Below are 24,544 nucleotides of genomic sequence, written 5' to 3'. Positions count from 1 at the left end.
AAGTTGATATTCTAATTTTAAATATCTCAAATTTGTAAACCAGTCGAAAAAATCTGGTAAAACTGGAATGTAACCTTGATAAGTGGATACTATTCCAGCAATGGCAATTAATCTACCAATGAATGGTTCGTCACAAATGATAAGATAGTTGCACGCGAATCTGCAAATTTGCGATTGAGAAAAAACGCCTTCAGATTTTCAACTCTATTAGAAAAATCGAACAAAAGTGAAATAGGACTTTTGTGGTTTATTGAATAGCATGTGTTTGGAGTATTCTGGATACAACGGTGGCCCAAAAATAAACGAGACTGGCTTTCTTCAAGATTCCAGCAGGGCCCTATTCATGGGAGGTTGCTTGGCAGATGGACAATATTGTTAGTGAGGCAGGGAGTCGATACTAAATTCTTAATCACAGGACATTTGAACTCAATCGAATTTCAGCAGCGCAGTTCCAAACACAGTGTGCCAATGACTAGATTCACGATCGCCATCCAATCATGAATGCAGTCAAACCCACATCACAGCGAGCTGAAAGCAAACGCATAAATCCCTGGTAAATCGAGAGTTTCCAACAGATCATCAGGCGATTGTCTTTGTTTTTCGGGTGCTACGCTAGAGGGCGATTGGAAAATATCAAAAGGTGAATTTTTAGCAGCTTTTTTTGTAAAGTTTGTTATTTTGTAACGCTTTCTTTAGTGTACAAAAAATCAAAAAATACACATTTATCCTAGCTTCCGAACTGTGGAAATATGTCCTGAATAAGTTGTGAAAATTTCAAAGAATTTCATTGGATACATTTTGAGCTATGGTGGCACCCGATTTTCAACGTGCAGTTTCAAGTAAAACGCATTTAAACATTAAAATGTGATTATTAGTAATAAAATTTTAACTGTTTTTCTCAATCTCGAGATGCTCCTGCATAGGTACATCACCTTTGATACCCACCAGCCTGCTTTTGATCCCAATGCGCAAACCTGCTAGATTCAACTTTTGAAGTGCCAATTTCGAAGATCTGAATTCAGTACGAATTATTATCAACTGGTCTTCCATTCTCGCTCCCTTAACATGCGACCAAGCAGTTCACTCCTCCTATGCTATTCTATCCAACCTCCTTTCTTAATCCGCCCGCCTTACTCGAGGTAATTGCTCCCTTACCCACTAAAGTCGATAGAAACTCCAACTGAAACTGGCAACAAGGAAAAAATATATCTTCCGGAAACCGCGCTGACTTCGATCACTTTAAAGCTCTGTGAACTTTTTAATAGTCACAAATACCCAAGTCCGTGTGTGAACTTGAAACCCTTTTGGTCTTATAATCACAACACCCGCAACTCCACCCACCCATCTCCCATTTCCATCAAGTTTGCAGGCTCCGTGTGATTTGCGCTGTAATTAATCTCTCCCCCGTACACATGCAACCTATTTCACATCTTCTGCAATACATTTCCGTAAAAGACACCAATTTTGGGCCCTTACTGATATCTGCATAAATTTTGGCATGTGAATAAATGCCGCCATTATTTCTATGCGCATATATGGCGATGAAAGCCTCGCTGAGAATTACCATTTTATTTCGCTTCTCCCTTCCTGTTCTAAAAACCTTCAGGGATATGCTAACAGCTTATTGACTGCTTAATTATATTTAAAGAGCAATACGGCATTGTTAAATGACGTCCACTGCCTTCCTCCTATTAAGCTTGACCATTATCATCACCAAATTCTTGGCAAGAAGCGCATGTTATCTATTAATTACAATTTTCCTCCGTTCATTATAATGTTCATCTGTAACTCATTACATCCTAGTTGCTCGAGATCATTTTTGCTACTAGATGCTAGGAGAACATCATCAGCATAAAGCGGTATATAGGGTGCTGGACGTCGGATGTCCCATGTGGTTTCGATAACAAGAACAAAGAGGAGGTGTATCAAAACCGCTTCGTGTCTCTATTGGTGTTCATCAAGGAAGCGGCCTCTCACCACTCCTCTTTGTTCTTGTTAAGGACACCGTCACAGGGGACATCTAATAGTAAAAATGATCTCAACTTGTCCAAAAATGGAATGATCGCCTCATGCAACACGGTCTCAGATTAAATCTAAACAAATCTGAATTTTTGACGACCGATCCTCATGAAACAGGCACAATCACTGTCAGGGGGTGGCACGTTTTGATCACATCCGAAATGAGGATATCCACGATCGTTATGGGGTTGCACCGATCGTGAAAAAATGGGGGGAGAAGCTCCTTCCATGGCCACACAATTCGCGCTAACGAGAGTTCGTCTTCGATGAATTCACTTGTCAAGATTGCTCTGAACATCGAAGTCGATGGTAAACGACCAAAAAGCCGACCTAAACAACGGTGGCTTGATACGCTTCTTTCCTTTTTCCCTTCATCTAGTGTACCTAAACGATCCATTCTATCCCCACTATGCGTTTTTGTTCTTCATCAACGACCTTCCCTCCCTCACCTCTCTGAATTTGCCTTCCTGACTCTATCTGGAAATGACGCTAAGTTTCAATACATGCAATTCGAGGTGCTAAATTCTCTCCTCCTCCGTATTCCTATTCTCTTGAGAATCTCTTTACTCATGATTTCCATCCAAGATCTCGGTGCAGCTTCTGACGATAAGCTCCGCCTTGACAGAAACTGCCTTGATATCACCAATTATACTTCCATAATGCATAGTTTCATATCGCATTCCACTGCTGAATTTGACTCTATCCAACCCTCCCTCTTCAACTTCCTTATTAGAAATATTCTCGTATATTCTTCCGTGATCTGGCCTCCTTCCCTCAAGTTTGATTGTCTTACCCTGGAAAAGCTCAACGCAAATTTACCCCGACCCTCCCATTTTAGAAGATTTTCTCCCATGCGGATTACCCCAGCCGTCGTTCTCCTTCAATCTCCCTCACCTAAGAATAAGAAAAGAGACCAAAACTTATTATGTAAGAAGCCAGCCAGCCAAAAACCTAGAATTGCTTTGATGATTTATAAATCCATAGCAGGAAAGTGATGGGTAAAGCTGACATTACAACAAATGTACCAAATTTTGCAATAATGCCTGCATCCAATGGTTACATGTAGTACAATAATTTGGTCAGACAAAACAAACGCCAAAAAAGACCGCAAGGACTTACTTCAATTAGTGTCACTGAAGTTATGCTCAATGGCATCGTTAAAATCCTTCTTAGAGTTGACGATTCTTCATTTTCACATGCAGAGACAACCGTCAAGTTCAATCTTCAAAATATCCGAGAGTGTCAATGAGTCAGGGAGCTGCCTAAATGGAAGGAAAATCGACATTGTTTTCACACCGAACATGGCAACTTGAAAATAAAGTTTCACTCTGACAGGAAATTTGAAAGGTAAATGAATAACAAGGTAGGCTAGGGAACTATAGTGAAAACCTACTACTTATACAAATGATAACCTGGTATGCCGATGGGTCCACACAGTTTAGGATAATGGTGTATGAGTCTCTGTTCCAGGGAAAAAATACTTTGGGTAAAGCCGACTAATATATGTTAGGTGGAAATAAACTTCATAAACATCTTCACCTGAAGGGTGGATGAGGTGCTATGTTTACCAAATAAATTCACGGTACCATAAAGCGGTAACTACACTTTTCAGTCGTCGGATCAAAAGCTACAAGACATTACAAGAGCCATAGGGGGTGGGACGGTTGGGGGCTTAAGTTGGTGTTCTCATGTGACGGCCGTTTTTCGAAGCGTGTTTTAGAATTTTACTGGGAGAAAAGTATTTTTCAATGTGGCTTAAAGTACAAAAAATAGTAACAACGTAAAAAAAAAGATTCTCTATTTGGGCACCGCACCCTTGTGAAGACTGGCCTTCCAAAAAAGTATAGTCGATGATTCGCATGCAATGTCAAATACGGTAGTCCGAAACACAAGTAGAGTTTTTTTTCAATCAATACTTTTGTGATTATCATCCGACTACTCTATAAATGTTTATGATAACAATTTTGAAATTGGCGGTAATGTAAGATGGATCGGGCACAGGGGTGTTTTCCAGTAATCCGATTACAGAACTTGCCCGACCCCACGGAAAAATGACGACCATATTCCAGGCGGCACCAGAAGAATCCTTGTGACCAAAATGCCGCGGTCGCACAATTAGAATCTGTTCCAACAGTCGGACAGCGTTATCAGTACTAAGCCAGTTGGTGTGAAGTTGCCACCAGTTGCTGCTGAAACTTGGCCGTCTAAGCGAAAAATTCCTGATGCGGGTGCCAGGGCACTCAAACTTTGCTAGTAATGAGGAAGCTCACAGACTGACTCGGAATCCGCAATGGTGGAGCATCCGGCCATCCACCTAAAGGGCGAAATTGCAAGGATTCACGCAGTCAAGTGTAGAAATTCGAACTCTTACTGACAGGCGAAAATCCTCGTGAAAGTATCTGAGACCGCTAGAGCGGAATTTTTATCACCCTTAAGAAGTGGGGAATGAAAATCCTAATAGGGCTTTTAACGAGACAATGTTCTTTAAACTACCAATTGAAAAAATTAGGATAGTGGTTTGAGTTATATGCAGCCAATGGACGCAGCTGCCCGGCCTTCTCAGATATTAGACGAAAACACCTCGGTGAGCTTTTCTTCAGCGAAGAATCTGCGAACGAAGATGGCGGCTAGCCATTGAATAAGCGATTTATAGGGATAGTTCAATGGGTCTGACAAAAAATCGGAGCTGCGGCTTTCATATTCCAAGTGACAGAAAAAGAACCGAAATTCAACTTGATAACTGACTCTATTGGTTCACAGAAGAACAACTAGAGCAACGGAGTTGTTGAATTCAAGAACAAGACTGGAAGAGCTAGGTTTGGAAATTAGAAAATTTACTGATGCTATTCATCAGAAAAATTAAAGTAAGCGAAGCCCAACAAAAATTAAACCAGAGCAGGCCTATTTACAATTCGACACATACGTGAAAAACAGTTTGGTGTAAAATTTATAGACCAGTTCTTCGTCAGTATGCTGCACAATGATATGCATTCTATGCAATTTGTGCGAGGGCTGAGAACTATGTATAGGAATCTCGATTACGATGCGTAAAGAAACTTTAGAGGAATCAGAATTTCATAAAATAATGACCAGTCCAAGTGCCGAAGAGTCAGCCCCCACGTAACAATATGTACATATTGCTTCTTTTATGCGCTCATATTGCCTTCTGCGTCCTTTTAGTGATATACTAATTTGGAGGTTGGTAATCTCTTAAATCTAAACTATCCCCAATCTTAAAAGCAATGCCACCGCAATTCAGGAATTATGCGACGAACTTACATCAATCGGCAAATGTCAATCGCTGAAACCTTTGATGATCCAGCCCGGAAAGTCTATAAGCGCAATATCTAGAAAAAAGGTAGGAAAAGCAACCGTGAAAGACTCTGCCTCAGATGGAGCGATAGCGTAAGCCAGGACATAAGACAACTTTTAGCGATATCAAATCGACGGATCCCGACGGCAAACCGGGATGTCTGAAGTTCCTTACTAACCCAGGCCTAGACAGAATACTGGTTGTTGCGCTGCTGATGATCGACATCATCATATTCCCAAAATTCAATTAATCCGATCTGTTCTGCCAACGACTTATAACAATCGTTGGTGTAACAATCCATATTGGATCAGGGCCTTGAAGTGTGTTAGAGCACTTCATTCAAGACCGGTACACTACAGTACACTGAGGGAGCCAATGTAATCAGCATTGCGTTCCCCCGAGATTACTGCCCTGATTTGACTGACTTAATTCACAGCTGAGTCAACTGATATCCTACATCCTGTCACGATAACAAATCTCCCACGTCGATCAAAACTTCTTAATCCTCAAAACCGATATCTTACCCAGGGCTAACCCCATTATACTTGCTTGAAATAAGGAAAGCACCATATGACGTTCAATAACACCTTAAACTTTCTGCCGCTCCTCCACAAATTAATCTCTAGTCCCCCACATGGAGTGATCGGCAATCCTACTTGAAAGTTCCTCTCCCTATTGCAGTTCTTCGAGATCCCGAAAATATCCATCCTTTCCGAATTCCCTCTTTTCGCTCTCCCAGTGAAAACTCCTAGAAAATTGTCGAATGGACATTATCGTTGAAAACTCGACGAACTCAATCCATCAACCTCGATAAGAATCGAATCACGCAAGCCCTCCTTCCCTACACCAACGGAAATTGTCTGTTCGACGGAGGGTGTATAGTGGTCCTTTACAACGGTCGCCACTCTCATTCTCAACACCGCCTCGCATTCAAGTAACATAAGTCAGGCCATTCCTGTTCCGCTTCTCTTCCCAACTCCAAGCCCACTTCCCATATATTGAACGCACGTGTATGGCTGACAGATTTTACTTCATGGCGGAAAATCAGTGTCTCGCAAATGAATCGGAAGATTCCTGTTAATAAACTGCAGAGGAAGCAATTCACACACCGGAAAAATATGAGTTTCAACAGCACAAACATCGTCTACGGAAATTTAACATAGCGGAGGAGAACAAATATATGGAAGCGGAAAAACGATGAAGTTGCAGTGTTGGCGACAACATCACTTACTCAGCGACCTTTAAATGCAGGCAGTTGACATTCAGTGAAAACAAACTATTTCTGTTCTGCAATGAATTAACCACAAGCTCAAGTCTTGCTTACTTATATCGTTCTGCTAAGTCGAACAATTGAAGAAAAAAAAGATCCTAAGAAAGGACATTTTCCAAGGGGTACTGCTCTTGAATTGAAACTCCAATATTCCTAACAGCTTGGAAGGATTTGTTTATTGTAATCCGAAGAAGCAACTGCGACTTCTTCATCAGCAAAGAAAACGCGTTAGGTAATTACAAGGTCGACTTCCAATTTTCAGATCAATTTCCTCGGAGATTACTGCATAATCTCCACCAAGCAAACCGCTCATGCTGATATCTACAAACCCAGAGTTGAATAATGGAATCTACATTAATCGCTACGTAAGCAGAAAAAGACGCCAAATCTACCATCAAAGTTACACTTCAAAGCCACGGTATGCATGGCATACCGCACCGGGGCTATAAAATTTACAAGTAAGTACTGAATAATAATCAACTAATTGTTCAGTGTTTGCGGCTTGAAGGTCAACTGGAATCCAGTGAAAAAATGGTAAAGAAAAGTCTAACCTTTGATTGAGACAACCTTGATTACATTTTGCTCGTACGCCAATGACTGATTGGTTTTTGGTGCAAGATATTTGGTTTCCTCGGCGGTTTCTATTTGGTTTGCGGTCGACGCGTTGACTTAACGCAAAAAAGTGTTTACATCACAGAAATCCATGTCAGGTCAGCGTTCCGAATCTGATATTACCAAAAATGTTGGAAATGCAGATCTGGTGCTGTTAAAAAGCAGTTAGAAGCGCGATTGCTATTTAGATTTAAGACATGGCTTCTGCATGTTGATTTAGCGGACACCTTAGAAACCTTGCCAACGAAAGAGGGTATCAGACGAGCAGTCTATTTGGTATTCTCTTTTCAAGTTCTACTTACAAAGGCCAGAGTGATTACGCTTATCGAGCATTCTCAAACAATTGGTGGCTTGTGTTATTTTCGGTTGCCCCCTTGAAATAGATACTAAATCACTTGCACAATAGCTATTATGTATGCATTATTATTCAATGCCAGGCTCCCCGGAAATGTATGCATACATTCGAGAAAATAGAGTTCAGTGTTCCTTTATGCATAGACAGTGCATGGAAACTACACAAAGCGCATATGAAGAAGTGAAGATACTAAAAACGATCACACAATTACTCCAAAATTGAATTGTTCTCTGGAACGTCGCTTTCAAGTAACCAAAATATAATTCGATGATGTTCGAAAGCACAACAATTAACGGCCCTGAGCAATTCAAAAATGGTAGAATCAATTGAACAGGTCTCCATACTCCATTCATTAGAAATCAATCACCAATTGTTGGAAAGTAAAATTGCCCCGAAGCAAAATGTGTCGATGATACAAAGATACAACTCCAAATATGGAGCATTAAACACTTTTGATGATGATGCTATTCTTCTTGAAAATGTAACACAAGCTGTGAGAGCTGTTTTTTTAGATAAAGTAAAATTTCACTGGCCCCAATTAAATACAAAAAGTTTCTAACCAGATATTACAATACATAAGCTGGATTTAGACATAAGCCGATGTCGTGATTCAATGGCTCCAAATCACAATTTCGGATTAAAATAGGAAGTTCCTGCGAAGAACAAATCTCGTTCAACTCAGCTTATCTATTGAAGACTTCAATCTTTTGTAGGTTTGCTCAATAAAGGATATTACGAAATTAGAAAAGAGTTCTAAACCAGGCGGACATGAATCGTATCTATTAGATTGAGAAATCTAAATAAACAGAGTAATTTCATAGATGTTCATAACGGTAGACAAGTTAGCTATTTTATCTTGAGCCACTAAGAAGCTTCGGATAATATTTCTATTTCTTTACATTCTTTACCATCAAGATTGTGGCTTCTGGTTAACTTCGAAATAAAAACGCAAGGGGAAATGCATCGAAATCGGCTGCATAACACATGCAACCTTCCTCAAAACTTACGTTATCTTCCGACCTAAATTAATTAAAAGCTTTTGAACTTGCGTCTCCGTCCTAAAATTTCATTTTCAATAAAACTCAGCGTATCGATTTCCCTCATCAGTCTACCTATGAATAAGTTTAATAGCCAAGTTTCAAATCTCGCCAAGATCACACCTTTGGAACAGAAATCCTATGCGTAACAGCTTCTACTAGGTCCTGGGTGTCATCCGACCCTCTGTATCGAAAGTTCTGATTGCCAGTTTCCTTAGCTTTCCCGACATTTTATATCATATATAAACCGTTGGAAATTTTACTGTTCCTGCTGTTGTTCACTGTTCAAATTTATCAACGGTCATTCTTCGTAAGCTTTATATCTGTTATGGTTCCCACGCTCATGGCCCTTCGAGACTTCGGATGTCATTTCATTGTCCTGTTCTTGAATTGTGCTTTGCCATAATTTTTCAAGCGAATGTTCCTGTGCATTTTCGAGCGATACTTTCTGTCTTTTTACAACCTCAATATTAGGATATGGACATCTACCTTTACCTTTACCTTTTCATACTGAAAGCCCAAATTTTGACTGCTTAGTCGATTACCTCAAGAGATACCTTTAAAAAAAGCTCTTACTGTACAGGGCAATGATCTTGCCAGTCCTTGGGATCTTAGCAAGAAGAATTGCCAACTCTTGGCCGCGTTCGAGGCAAGAATCCTCTGAAGAATTTTTGGCCCCCTACATGAGGATGGACGATTCTGTAGCCTACATAACGACGAAACCTATGAGCGATACCATGACCGTCAGGTCAGGTCCGGTTCAATAGGTTACGGTGGGCGGGTCACGTAATCCGTATGGATGAGGATGATCCAGCCCGCAAAGTCTATAAGGACAATATCTATGGTAGAAAAAGAAGACGAGGCAGACCATGCCTAAGATGGAGCGATAGCGTAGGTCAGGACGCCAGACAGTTTTTAGGGATATCGAATTGGTGGACCTCGGCGCAAAACCGGGATGTCTGGAGTTTCTTATTAAGGCAGGCCTAGACCGATACCGGTTGTTGCGCCGTTGATGATGATGATACCATTATAGTACTTTCTTTTCTACATACATTTACTACTTTGGAAAAAGCATTTTGAATTGTTGTCAATCATAGTATCATTTTCAGGGTTTTTTTGAGAGAGACCTCTGAAAGATTAACCTGTTATTTGGGTTTTGGGACCTGTTGGGATTGCCCATATACATATATCATCGCCTCCTACTGGAATTGAGATGAAAGTCTTCTTTCTAATCTTTTGATTGCTATTTGCTATTCTTACCTAATTGCGGTCTAAACCCTACATTTTAGCTTCCATAGAACATCTCCCTTTTCATACTTGCCACCCATACGTACATTGACAGATTTCGCACATTCGAGATGTAGACACTATATTTTTTTCCTTCTCCTTCTTCTTCCTCCTATTTTTCGCAATTATACCTCATTGAATGTACCAAAATATATCCTTCTTTTTCGACTTCAAATTGTCCTGAGTTTCTACCTTGATGAGTAGTATGGCATGTAACACTTTGTTATTTTGGTAGCTATAAGTTTCAATTTCTCTGGAATGCGTCTCTTGGCCAGACTACTCCAGATACCCTATTTGTTCATGCTGTCGAAAGCTTTCTAGAATCCAATAAAGGGCAAGTAAAGTGGAGATCTCACCTCCGCGCACTGATCCGCAAGCTGTTGATGTGATCAGCGCAGAGCAATCACGGTTTCGAAGTTTTCTTTAAAATATTCCCAAAACAGGTGCCCCTTTTCAATATTTTAATAACTATCCCTTTCTTCCACTCATTTTAAAACATCTCAAATTCCCAGCGTTGACGGAGGAAGTAGCAACTATACAAAAACTGTAGCAGCGACAAGGAACAGGTGCTTGGGGAGACCGTCAAGTCCTGCAATGTTGGCCCGTTTGAGCGTGTTGATACGCGAGATAATTTGTCAGGAGAAACAATCCGTATCCACCCTTTGCCACTGCGTCCACAAAAGGAGGAACTTCATTAAATGTTATAGAGTTGAAAGCTGTGATGAAACGTGCCCTTCACCTCATACGCTGCTCATCATCGTAAATGAGGAGCCACTTGCGAGTTCTTCCTTGATGTAATGTGCGGTATTGTCATTTGCAGTAGCTTTTACCTCCATGACTACTGCAATAATAAATTCCTTTTTGTCACAACACAGCATTTCATTTGCTAGATCACTAAAACTCAAACGCATTTCGTTTGCCCCCACTTGCAACCGCAAAGAGAGCTTTCAGTTTACTACGCCCATCGATCCGCTTTCAAATTTACACTTTAAATTGACAACTTAACTTCTGCTCAAGAACCCAATCGATATTCTCCGGGGAGCCATTCGAGATAACTGTCGTATGGTCAAAAAGATAGTCCTCCCACTGCCGAACGAGCTTGTAGATTTAGATTGAGGCTCCTCAAACCTGAAGACGCAATACACAAACAACAATCGAGTGACGATCTGAGTCGATACTGATGTTAGGGCCTCTTTTGCAGCACATATTGCAACATTGCGACCAAAATGGTACCTTTAAGAAACCTCTCCTGTAATGCACTCAGTTGCTTATAGAAACACTCCTTCTCCTCTGCATTAGAAGTCTCCCTTAGTGCCTAACACTGCACTATTGAGATGTTCCTCATCCCGGATGAGGACATGAGAGCGTCTTTCGGATGAATAAAGCACTAATTAAACAACGGATTTGGGTTTACTTCTGGCTGCCTAGTCAGAGTATAATTAGTCAGTGAGGGGGAGAGGAGTACTCCGCAGAGACCCGCTACATCACCTCGGGCAGTCCCAGCGTGTCCGGCCTGTAACGCACCTTAAGATCACTACCAAGATAGAAAACACCGCAATCCCAAAAAAATCGCATTAGTGAATTAATTGTAGCTTAACAGATTCCACTTCTCATTCCAGCCTTGAATAACTTTAGAAGCTGGATTAACTGCTTCACGTAACACATGTCGTATCTTAGGGTATCTGTATTTGTCACACGCACTTTTCTCAGAAATGGTTACACATGTTGATACGAAATTCGATAGCAATTTTGAAAACCTTAGGGGAGTCCCCATACACGTAAAAGATATTTGCAATTTTTTTTTACCGAATAGAGCCGTTCTGGGTATAAAATCAAAGGTCTTAATTATTCCAATTTCGAATACAGCTTTCGGTTTTTATTTTGGGTGCAAAGGGGAGATGTGGTGGTCTGAAATGCATCCACTACTGCAACCCAACGTAAAAAACAGAAAAAAAATGTGGTAGTCCATGCGCATGGTATCTATGTCTCAAAATTTTCTACATTAGCTGGGAACCCCCTTTTTTTTGCGTACGTCTTTCTTCTCTAGCTCCAAACGCTATTCCAAACTATTAAGTAATATGTGGATATTTCAATATCCCAGAAGATACCCCCCGGGTGGCATGTATTTGACTACATTTGTGCAAAGCGAAGTATTCGGTGACTATCAAAAAGTATGGAAATATTACTTGTCAGGCCTGGTAAACCAGAGAAACCGCAAATAGCATATCACGTCATCTTGACGACGCAAAGTTCAAGGATACGATTAAGTAGCCCCTTTGGAAACATTTTGCTCGTTACTAAAAAGGAAAGTATTTTCCTAAGGGTTTTTAGCACTTTTGCCTCATGTACTTCCATAGCTTTTAGGGAACATTGATTTATTGGTTAAATTGGAAAAAGAGCCGGTCAGATCTCTATTTACTTAGTGATGTTTATGTTTTCTCAAAAATTGCACGAAACTTTCGGAAAGCTGAAAAATTGCAACTAGTACTGGAGAACCTCTCAGCTAGCTTTCCACATACATCTCCGCGAAGGAAATCACGCGTATCATGGGGACATTGAGCCTGCTTAGGAAAACCGAATTTATAGAACTATCCGTCAACAATATCTCTTTTATAACTCAAGGACTATTTCATTAGCGGGTAGATTCCGAGGGTAGGATTTAACATTTCGCCACTCTAAGCTAAACTTACTAAGAGGAAGTTTGCAGGCATGTTCCCCCATGCTCTTAGGCAAATTCGAAAGAATTATTTCCATGCATTGATACGGGAGATCATTTGGTAATATTCCAAAAAAGAATTCGAAAAATTCCTAAACAATGTGAACAAATAGCCCAAAACATTGGTTATATTATTTTAAGCCCATACTCTTAATTTTCTTTATAGAAAATAGAATATGTTTCCTTTCTTTGGGAAAAGATTTTCATTTATTTTCTCAATGACAATTGTTGTCTTTCGCAATGCGAGTTATCGGAAATAAGTTACTCCCTTCTGAAAAAGATCCAGCTGAAAGTTGGAGTAGAAAGGGAGCAGCTAGTCCCAGCAAGTTTTTTTCTACAAAGGATCGCACTGATGATGGGAACAAGTTGCTCTGAAAAAAAAATGACCAGCAAAGGTGGACTTAAGAAAGGCCTTCTGAAGTACGTTATTTTTCTATCAGAGACCAGACACCTATTTCAAAAAAGCTACTTCCGTAACAAAGAGGAGATCAATTGGCTCCGCAAATTGGTATTTACGAAAATAGAAAAAAACAAGTCGGATTATCGGAAGCTGGGCGCTCCAGGTATAAAGATTTTGTGTTCATCTTGTGTGAGAAACTTTCTATGCACGTACATGGCCCAAGATTCAAAATATTCCATGACATATTCCCAAACTTCAACCCTGCAGTTCATATGAGTTCACTTTATATGTTGGCCACGTCATATATGTGAGGTCTTAGAGCGCAATGAATTCACGTGTAATACATAATTTTCACCTTTTATAACTTTGTTAATAACAGTTAGATTTCCTTCAAACTTTCTGAAATTATGTCTCATATTATTACTTATAATGGTAAATATTGCACTTCTAGGGTGATCTTCGGGTTAATTTCTAAAATATGGTAATATGCTATTATTAGCTATATTTCGTCGACACCATCGTAAACTAACGAATGCGATTTTGTGTAGTTTTCTGGAGAGCAAAAAAACTGATGAATTTCAATTTTTTCTAAGAATGCAGGATATTTTTCCCAATTAACAATTAATTATACCCCACATGGGGTTCCATTCTAGTCCTGTGTTGTTGTTTTAATGTTAATTATTTACTAACAATCTAATATAATTAATTTAATATGAAAAATGGCATTTTTCACATTCGTTAGTTTAGGATGGTTTCGACGATTTGTGCAGATAACGGAGTAGGATGTTTTTAAGGTCTATATTTCATATGCGCAATTGTAATGTTTTCGGATATTTCGTTTGGAACGAGACTTGTTACACTTTTTAAGGCTAAGTATAAGAAATAAGATCTGTTTCAAAAAGTACTAATCGATCCCTTTCATTTGATACTCCACATGACTACATTTTATGCAAAAAAATACGCTTCCCTTTCACATGTATGAGGAGCCCCGCTCCCCTTAAACAAAACTCATTGTATGTAAAAGACCAGACCACACTTTCTCACCAAATTTTGTGACAATTGGTTCAGCCGTTTCTGAATAAATCGGCAGATAGACCGACAGACAAACAAACAGGCAGACGAACAGACAGATAGACATTGAATCGATTTCAATAAAGTTTTGTTTCCCAGAAAACCCTAAAAACTGCTCCCCGTCAGAAGAAGTAGACCAACCAAAGGAAAGGCTGCCCAAATTCGTTGTGCTTCTTCGGGTTCAAAAGTTCATTTCGCCATTCTGGAGCTTTTCAACATCGTACCTGATAGTTGGAGTGCGCTTACTGCTCCTATTATTTTCTATATCTACCATCGATATATAACTGTAACAAGGTAATGGCCAAAATCGCAATTTGCCCCGCGGTATGAGCTCACTTCAAGTATGCTAGATGTAGCTCGTTTTTCAATGTAGGGTAGGTAGGTAGGTATCAGTGGCCGCTCCGAGGAGCCCAATTAGCGCTTTGGTGCGCCGTTTTGATGCCACAAACTCCTAAGACCGTGACTGTTGTTATAGGAACAGGGAAGCGGAGTCCAGCTGGCTCGGATCTTCAGAGCCAGCCCGTAGCATTCACGAAGGAAAGCAGCTCTCCGACCCTGTAACTAGAAATCTCACTGAGGTCCCCAAAGAATGGTTTACCCAGTGTCCGCAGCCTGACACGAGCCAGAGCCGGGCAATCGCAGAGAAAGTGCATGAAGGTTTCCCTTCTTTCTCCGCAGCTTTTTTCAATGTAGACGTGAACAATCTGGTTGACTGTCATCCGGAGTGTGGATTCTACAGTGAGGCCAACAAATAGATTGTTTATATCATGGGGACTATAGCCTTCAGTAGTTTCCCGGTGGACCGTCGTTGATGTCATCAAGTACTCTATTTACTCAATTCCAAGGCAGTGAGTCAAATACTGACTCAAGGTGAGTGGAAAATAGATCTTTTACTGAGTCATCCTTTCCGTTGGAGCATACACGTCGATTAGCCAAACGCTGGAAAATAAATTCTTCTTTTTACGCAAGTCCCAAGATCATAGTCCTCTCTCCGTTGCCGCAGTCATCGTTTTATTTCGGAACCAATCCGAGCCACAATTTCATGTTCCAAGGGAATATTATACTGTGGACAAATTGAAGGCCTGCGCACCATACCCAACCTGAATGATCAGTCTGCACACCTCGGTTTTACTGGCCACTTCGCCGTTCAACTTCTCTCCTTCGCTGCTTTGCATTGTCCAGGGATTGAAAATGTAGAGGTAAGAGTACGATTTGGTGATAGGGTTGTAGGTGGTAAATCAATCTTCGTTACCCAGAATTTCGGTGTCGAATCCGCAAAGTCAATTAATACGCATACCTTACGCTTAGTTGTGGTGGACATATTCATATTGCAGGCAAAGCCCCTTGTAGACTCAATCCCAGAAGTTGCATTTTACAACTGAGGATTGTGCACATCAAATGGTCTGGTCCGAATACGCAGCCTGCACTCATTTGAAACCACTACCACTCTGCTACTCACTGCGAGCTCTGATTGTCATCCAAGTCCATCCGTGTCCGAATAGGATCGTCAAATTATGCCTGCACGGCAAATTTTCATATTAAACTCCCGACACCATGACCCACAGTTCCTAATCTTTCTTTCTTTCTTTCTTTCTCTCGCTCTCTCTCCCTGTGACATTAAGGTGAGAGGGTTGTTCTACATGATTAGGTAGGTATCAAAACCGGAAAAAAGTGAAAAATATTTTTCCAAGCGAATCGGTACGAAGAACATTTTGAATGCCGCGTATTATTAAAATGAACCAAACTCCATCAGGTTCGATCCTCCAAAAGACTGGGTCAAATAATCGTGCAGCTTGACATCAGTAAACTGTTTAGAAGCAAGAATCTAATGCAGGGAGGATTTGCTTCATTGTCAAAGACAAATGATACCACAAGCTCGCTTCAGAAATGTAGAAGGGTCAAAGTAATTTTAAGAGGGCCGTAACTACCCTGTTACCGCCTCTCAAGAGTTTTTGCCTTGAGAGGTTATCAGTTCAGGGAATAGGCTGCAGATAACTCATTCAAGTAAGGGGAAATGAATAAAAATAAATACACTACAAAACTACCATACACTGTAGGAGGCAAAGTGGTATGCTTTACGTCTTTTCGTGATTATTACCCTGATTTGACTCTCATTCACAGCTGAGCCGACTGGTACCATCCAGTCCCGATACTAGTCCCTTACTATCAATGAGACTTGAACTTAATCTACCGCTGCGACACCCAGCGCTATAGCTACTAAGCCAACCACTAAACAAAAAAGTTTCAGAAATTTTCATTTAGAACAGGGAAGATTTAATCTATGTTTTAATCCAGAATATTCAAGGGGCCATATAGATAATTCATGATCCATTATCTGCTACTCTCTTCTACTAGACATTAATAGCGGTTTCATTTTAAAAGGGAAGTGTGTAATACAGGAAACATACTTTAGCATGAATGAGAGAGGAAGCTTCCTTGATTGTATTACATGATAATGATGATATTAAGGGGGGTGAATCTCCCGAGACGTCTCCAAGACAAGTCCTTCTACCGTGACGGCTGAAATTCATGACTCGATCGTCTTGAGTAAAAAAACAAAGTGATTCTACTGGTGTATAAGTTTTTCGAAATAACGATGTCAAGTTTTTCTTTTTGTAATCATTTTTCGATTTTTGGTAACACTAAAAAGTCAAGAAACGTTTTCGTTTGAAAAATCGGCATATTTACTACTGTAAAATAAAATATAACATCAAACTCAAAAGAAACCGACCGTGTTAGGGTGAAAGGGTGTACCAAATTTCAAAAGGATCGGCGCAATAGATTTTAAACTACAGCCGTCACCAACTTTGCAAACGTGAAGTGTGGGAAAATCGCTTTAAAAATCAACAGATCGGGCGGAGCGACTCAGATTTTCGAAATGTTAAAATTTCATATCTCAGTTAGTTTTGCTCCAATCGCTCTAAACTCTCAATTTGACACAACATTCTTGAGATGTTATACATTCATTCAAAAATATTTAAAAAAATATTAGGAAAAAAATTTGAAGAATATAAATCCCACCCGCCCCTTTTAGAAAAGTTACATTCCTAAGGAGGAAGGAAAGTTACATTCTAAAAAAGCTAGGAGCATACCGCTTCAATGGTTATATTGTACCTATTAATTACGGTATGTCGATCGACGTTTCTTGCTTCTAAAAACTTAAATCCAGCAAGTGCGCTAACCTACTTTGCACAAGTGGCCGACATTGTCAAGATTTCATTACTCTCCTGCAGACAGTGTCCGCATTTATCCCTAACTTCCTCAGATAGCACCCTAGACTCTTGCGTTCCTAATAAGTCCGCTCAGGATAATTCTTTCAACCACCCCTCATTATTCCTTAGTATCATCGCCACTAACGCAACCCGATTTCTGGGTGTCGCTGTTCCTTTCTTGATCAACTCACCCATTGTCTCGTTGCCGTCTAACCCAATACGGAGCCCAGCAAGTACCCCTGAGTATCCAGATCTTTTGTGCGAGTCATATTTAATTTATTAAGGCGTTCCCATATCAGTTTAGAGTTCACCTGGTTGGACCTGAGTGCCTTGATAGCTGCCTAGATACCAGTTACAATCGCAATATTCTGTCGACTATAGTTGCTTTGGAGATCAAAGTAAGTGCACCTATCTATGGCGTATATTTCCGGTGTGCTTAGTTCCCAATTCAATCAAAAACAGCAGCAGAGAAGCAAAAAAATCGTACATACATCTTTGCATCTTTTAAAACTATTATACATCTTTCCGATTGGTCTACACTTGGCCAAATTCAATTACTAGAAAACATTGAAACCACAATAGTATCAGTTTGCAAAACATTAAAATTGCCAGTAGAAACCACATGCCGCCTGCACACCTTAAACCCTCTCATTCGTTGCAAAGACGATACATTTTCATACGCATATTCAGTCAATTTGTTTTACAAGGAATATGGAAGAACATACAGAAGTATCATGCAAGCAAAGCAAGAGCTTCCCCAAGGTTCCGCTATCAATGAAAATGCTGGGGATACATTCTCCGAGATGGAAGAGAAAAGTTGCATCTTTTTTATTTTATTGGAATATTTGGTGTTTTGATATGTTATACAAATCTGCTTGGCAAGCACACTCAATGGTACGTTTTAACTTCAAAACAACAAAAAATTAACTTATTAGCCTTAGGAAATTAGCTCTAACAAACGCGCTGCAAATTCTTTTAATGTTTATTGTTTCCATAATTGAATTATGGTAACTTAAGCAGCATTTTCTTACGAGATAAATCTCAGCACTTTCAAACTCTCACAAAGTGAATGTGTTACTTAATGCCGTTGAAGATGTTGAAGAACGGAAGCAATTTATTGTATAAGTGCCTTCAAATACCATCAAAGACCATTCAAAACCATGTAGATTGCCGGAAAACCGGAAGAAGCTGAATTTACATACTACCTTGAGTTCAATATCCTTAACGTAACCCATTGGCAATCGCACGATGAATCATACAGCAAAACACAACAATTCTACCACTGAATCACTCGTTACACTGCACTATGTCCAATGTACTCGTAATCCCGAAAGTCTCCAGAAAAGATCCTGGACCTTTTGCGACTTAATGAGCAATATAGCCGCCAGACAATTGCTCCAAATCACCTGCAAACTTCCGAACTTTCACACCTAGAAAATCACTACTTAATGGCGGATTAAAACGCCCAGGTTGCACTCAACTTTTCCCGATACTTTTGCACTTCTTCAGGTGCGCGAGGTTGGCGTCGATCATGGAAACGATCAGAGGAAACTGAAGTGGAGATCGTCAGCCAGAAAAGCGGTTACCGTGCATGAGCCAGCCGCCGTGGATCGCGGATCGTTCAGATCACAAGATCGCTCCTCTACCTGATTATAACTTCTTATGCCATGAGCAATGGTCCATAAGATAAATGGAAGAAATTGAAAAGAAAGAGCAGTAGAACGATAATCTCAATCTAACGGTTCTAATTCCAAGCAGAAAAAAAACATAATTTTGAAGTAATTTACTAACACAGTGAGCCGCGGCAGTTGCGGCCGCACCATGCAAGGTCTGTCAAGCTGCGCTGCCAAGCGTTACATCACAATTAATTGGGGACTTCTTGTACGCTGCTCGATGTGTTCTTATTACACCTCGCATGTTTGTTGACCCTAGGCTCACAGCAGCTCATCGCGGTACCTCCAACAAAGAACCTTCTTGGAGCAGGACCAGCGTCTCCCAGTGATGTCTGCCTCCTAGCCCCAAGCGATCCAAGCGTTCCAAGCCTCCATTGTTCATTATTCCCATGTCTTAGGCGACAACATCCGCCACAAACTTTAATTATTATCCATTCTTTCCGTTTCAGATTAGAGGCAAATGGTTGGCGGATTAGAAGCGAGGTTTCAGCAACGAAACATGCAACACCAAGACGCGTTGCTCGGGGTATAACTGGTACCGAGGGACTGGTTTATTTTTGGATCTGGCGGCAGTTATTTAAGACGTTGACGCTACACGAGCAGGAAATAGAGCAGAGAAGAAGCTCCAGTTCATTGCGTTCTATTTGAGTGTGCATCGCGAAATTACACCAAACTATTTGTTATTTCTTTTCGAATTACATTATTATCTCAATTGCGTGAATGTGTACAAAAAACCAGGCGGGCACGCTAGGAAATATATCTCATCTCTACCGTTTCACCACTTTCTTCAAAAATAATAGCTTTGCGGCTATAGATACGTGGGGTTGACCCAGAAACTAATTTTCGCGAATGATGGGAAATGGTGAAAAGGCACCTGAGGAAAAAAGTAAAATTACGAAACTGAGAACAATTATTTCCTATTAAAAGATTAATTGTAAATAAATTACCCTCCCGCTTCGATGCAGAATATCTCTTTCTCCTAAACTATTGATTTTCCATTGACTTGTAACTGAACACTTTTCAGGACAATTATCTGATCTTTTATGTAAGCTTCTGCATTCAAAACGGAATCAATAAAAACCACTGAATCAATACCCCAGTTACGGTTGCAGTTTTGAGATACAAGGGAATCTTCACTATCAGTGAAATTCCAGTTGCCGGGTCATGTCATAATCGGGAGAAGGCCAATATCAAGCTTTTTTTCTCCAATTTTCGATTAAATTTTTATTGTATGTGCCTTACTTGCAGAAATCAATGTATAGTTTATCTGAAGCCGTGACGCAGCATCAACCTGACGTAAGATGCAGTAAGATATCTTATGGAAGCAATTTCATGGATGTTTAACAACTTATTGGTTTTTGTGCAAACAGAAATGGATAATAATTTTTATCGCATTTGGTATCATCTTGTAATGAAACAATATCTATGTTGAACGATACCCATAGAGAAAACCAATGGGCAATCTTCGTCACAATAGTAAGATGGTTTCTGAACAGTATGAACAATACTCAATGACCCAATGGAGTTCTCAAATTCCAACTATTGTAAGTTGATTCAAGTCTATAAACACTTACCTAGAAGAAAGGCCCACCAAAATCTCGAAAATAACATTAACCCACGTCGGCTATTACTTTCTCATTCAAAAACTTTATTAAATATAGCTCACACCTCGTATCTCAAATAATTCAATAAATCTGCAACAATAGAGAGCAGATTCCTTCTTCGATAACGTGTCAAATATTTTAAAATTAATTTTTCTTTATTGTGATTTGGTGATGGAAATCTGAAACCTAAACCTGCCCGTTGAGGTGCAATGACTTCACCAGACAACGGAGCATATTAGTAGCTCACATCATAAATAGATAATCCGTTGGATCAGTTCATCGGTCGATATGTGCAAAAATATTCAGGAATTTGTTATTTGATTGATAGATATTTTAAAACTGTCGACGGTAGTAGAGCAAAGAAAGTCGTAACTTACGTTGGTACTTCTTTAAAAAAAAACTAATCAGATTAAGGTATTTTCGTCTTAAAAGCTTTTATTTGTGACAAGGTTTGAAGTTTTGACAATGGAATGGGTCCTCAATTCTTTTAATTTTTTTTATATAAACAGGACAATAAATAATGGGGCAATGGCTAGCGACTGCGTCTGCGTCTCATTCCTATGCTCCATATTCAAACTTTGGTTAACTTATGGATTTTTAACCTTCATTATGTATTCATCTCGCAGCATGAAGGAGGGAAACCACATTAGGAGGTTTCAGAGTCGCTTTTTGGCGTTGATCGTTATCCTAGCTATCCCAAAATGCGTTGCAGAAATTTCAAATCGAAATTTGCGATCCTTTAGAATTTATAGGGATAGAAGCAACCGATTATCAGGTACAGGCTCAAGGTTTACCGCCCAGGAGGTAGTCGCTTTATGTCCTTACAGAATCTGGTAGCGTTATACGATCGGTGAAACACCATATCGATCGCGAATATCTTCACTTCGGATGTGATCAAAACGTATCACGCTACTAGTCCAACGCAACATCGTCGTCTTCATTACCGCAAGACGCCGTCCATTATCTTTTATAGTCGGCCAACACTCAGAACCATAGAGAGCGACAGGACGGACGACTTTGTGGTAAATTTTTCATTTGAGACATTCGTTCCACTTCATCCAGGTTGGGCTAATATTCGTAATTAAGAGTGATAAGTGTCTTCATTCCCCAAAGGGAATTTTTCAAACAATATTTTTCAAACCCATTCTTCTTATAAAGACATTTTCCACATTTGCGGGAATTCTAACTCAAAAAGCATTTAATCAATCATTATGTGGTCCCTTTTCTGGCATAATTAGAGAGAAACAATCGTAAATCGGATATTTTTTTTGAAGATCTGCAAAGTTTTTGGTTTCATTTATTTTCAGTTCCAGGTTCATATTCTTCTTAAAATTAAGATCGTTTTTGCCTCAGATAAAAATTGGAGTGGCTACACGTTCCGCAGTTGGAGAACTCCAGTTATGACCTCCAGCGGAATATTGTCGCGGGACGCGCTTAAACTTTTCAAAACAAGTTGTTCGGAATATGACCAATAGATTATCCAAAATAGAGTGAATTCCGAAAAATTATTGCAAATAAAAAAATCTCAAAAAGTACGTAAGAAAAGGTTTTCTAAAGTGGTTTACCCGCTTAAATAAGCTGGGGCATTTTCTCATGGAACGTGCGCTCCCCGTACAGATCGAAGCTACCCGATACACTGTCCCCAATATAAGGATGGTGTAACAGCGATACAAGAGATCCACGCGGTTTCTTGGCGACGATCCATCCAATATAGTACACCATACATTATTGCGGCCATTCAGTAAACCATGTGCTCGGAGTAGGTTTACTAATCAAACAAAAAATTAAACCTGCTGTTATCGACTTTGACAATATAAGCGAGTCAAATTTCAAAATATGAACCTAATTAACAGGCTCGCCCCTACAATGTAGACTGCAGAGTCAGAGAAATATACCAGGCAGTAGAGCCGACCTTCAAAACCTGTTCCAATTATGATATCAAAATCGTACTTGGAGATTTCAACAGTCAAGTAGGGACGAAGCCCGTATTCAGGCGATACGTAGGGAATCATAGCTTACAAGAAAACTCCAATGATAACGAACTACGAAATATTCAGTTAGCATTATTGCGCGAAATAGTTGTTCGAAGTACCTGGTTTGTGCGGAAAACGGTCCACAAGCCTTTCTAGACGGGACAACCATCGATCAAATTGACAATTCAACCCCGCCACCTCTCACTATTATTATTGTTATTGTTATTGTTATTGATATGGCTTCAAACATACTTGGCAAACCAAATTGGAACGGCTGGTTCGACGATGAGTGTAAGCTAGCAACGGAACAGAAGAATGCTGCATACCGGGTAGTGATGCACTCTCAAAGAAAGGGAGCACGCGCAGAGGCATACCTGTATTATCAACTCCATCGAGTGGAGAAATAATTTCACAGATAGAAAAAGGAATACTGCGAGAAACAATAGGTCAGTGAACTAAAGAAGTACAGGGAGCAACCACACCAGACGCGGAAGTTTTACCAACAAATCAGCCTTATAGACCTCGATGCTTATCCTGACAAGACAAGGAGGTAAATCTCCGATCGTTTGGACATATTGGAGCAATGGGTTGAGTAGATTGATGAACTGCTCAACAACCAAAATATCGGTGAGTTGGAGGCTTTGTCAACTGAACAATCTTGCCACCACCAAACATTAAACAAACAATCACTGCAATTTATCTGCTTAAAATCCATAAGTCGCCAGGACCCGATTGAACTACCCCGAATTGGTTGAATATGAAGGTGACTTATGCTAAAGGTGTGAGACAGCGAATTAACGCCTGACGATTACTACCTCGGCATTATCCACCCCATAAACAAGTCGGAATAACGGAAACTGGACGTTTCGGGAATAAAGGTTTTGTGTTCATCTTGTGTGGAAAATTTTCTATTCACGTTTTGCCATTCACATATATCTCCAATTCGAAATATTCCTTGATATATGACATTTCCAAACTCTAACTCCGCCGTTCATATGAGTTCACTTTATATTATAATGACGTCATACACGTCTTAGTGCGATAAATTCACGTCAAATACCCAATTTTGACCTTCTACATCTCGCCTATCTTTCATCCAACATTAAAGTTTCGAAAAGTACTAATTATGCCGTTTAATTTGATACCCCTCACGATTAGATGAAAAACAAATTAACACTCTCCTTACATATGTATGGGGAGCCCAACTTAAACTCAACCAAAAAAGGCGTATGTAAAGGGATTCACAGACCACATGTTCTCACCAAATTTCATTACAATTGGTTTAGTCGTTTTCCAGTAAATCGGATGTGACAGACAAACAGGCAGATACACAGATATCGAATCGATTCCAAAAGATTTTGTTTCACACAAAACTTTAAAAAGGAAATATTACGCAGTGCAGCAATTATAGAGGTATCACGTTGCTGAGTATCATCTTCGACTCATCGACTTCACGGCTGTCTATGATGGCATAACCAGCCATGAGAGAATTCAGTATGCCTACGAAATTGATAAGACTGATTAGGCTAACCGTGACGAATGTCCAAGGCCAGCATTAGTCTCGAGATCAATCAAAATCAACAACGGACTATGACAAGAGGATGCCATAACATACATCTTCAACCAGATTGAGTAGGTGGCGCGATATCTTGAATTGTACATTAATGAAGAAGGCTTTAAATTCCACTGGTCAATTAAGAACAATAAAGGTAGGAAAATCACGACTAATAAGAGTTATGACGTTGGAACTATAAACCGTGCGCGGTTCTAGACTGAAAACAGAGCCTGTTACAGTTTACAAAACCTCTTTTTGTACAAGACAATAATCTTGCCAGTCCTTATGTATTCCTCGGAGACTCGGGTTCTTATCAAGAAAAATTAAGAACTCTTGACCACGTTCGCGAGAAGAATCTTCCACAGAATTGTTAGTTACATAACTATATAAGGATGGACGATAACCTATAACGAGGAAATTGATGGGTGACACCACGAACGTCTGGTT

General features: G+C 39.9%; 1 protein-coding gene across 6 annotated transcripts in view; it reads right to left on the bottom strand.

Annotated features, from left to right (window-relative positions):
- Nucleotides 1-24,544, bottom strand: part of LOC119657546 (rhophilin-2) — a 169,219-nt gene that overhangs the window by 95,651 nt on the left and 49,024 nt on the right. The window contains exon 1 of one of the 6 annotated variants that reach the window (XM_038064498.1): nucleotides 18,498-18,790. The exons of the other annotated variants lie outside the window; for them this stretch is intronic. Coding sequence (XP_037920426.1) covers nucleotides 18,498-18,527 — 30 coding nt within the window. The 5' untranslated portion in view covers nucleotides 18,528-18,790. Of the gene's footprint in view, nucleotides 1-18,497; nucleotides 18,791-24,544 lie in introns of those variants that run through there. 6 annotated transcript variants of the gene reach the window in all.

This window comes from Hermetia illucens, chromosome 5 (assembly GCF_905115235.1).
Source record: "Hermetia illucens chromosome 5, iHerIll2.2.curated.20191125, whole genome shotgun sequence".
Taxonomy (NCBI): Eukaryota; Metazoa; Arthropoda; class Insecta; order Diptera; family Stratiomyidae; genus Hermetia; species Hermetia illucens.
The sequence above is the reverse complement of the archived record's forward strand: the minus strand, read 5'-3'. Positions and strand labels throughout refer to the sequence as shown.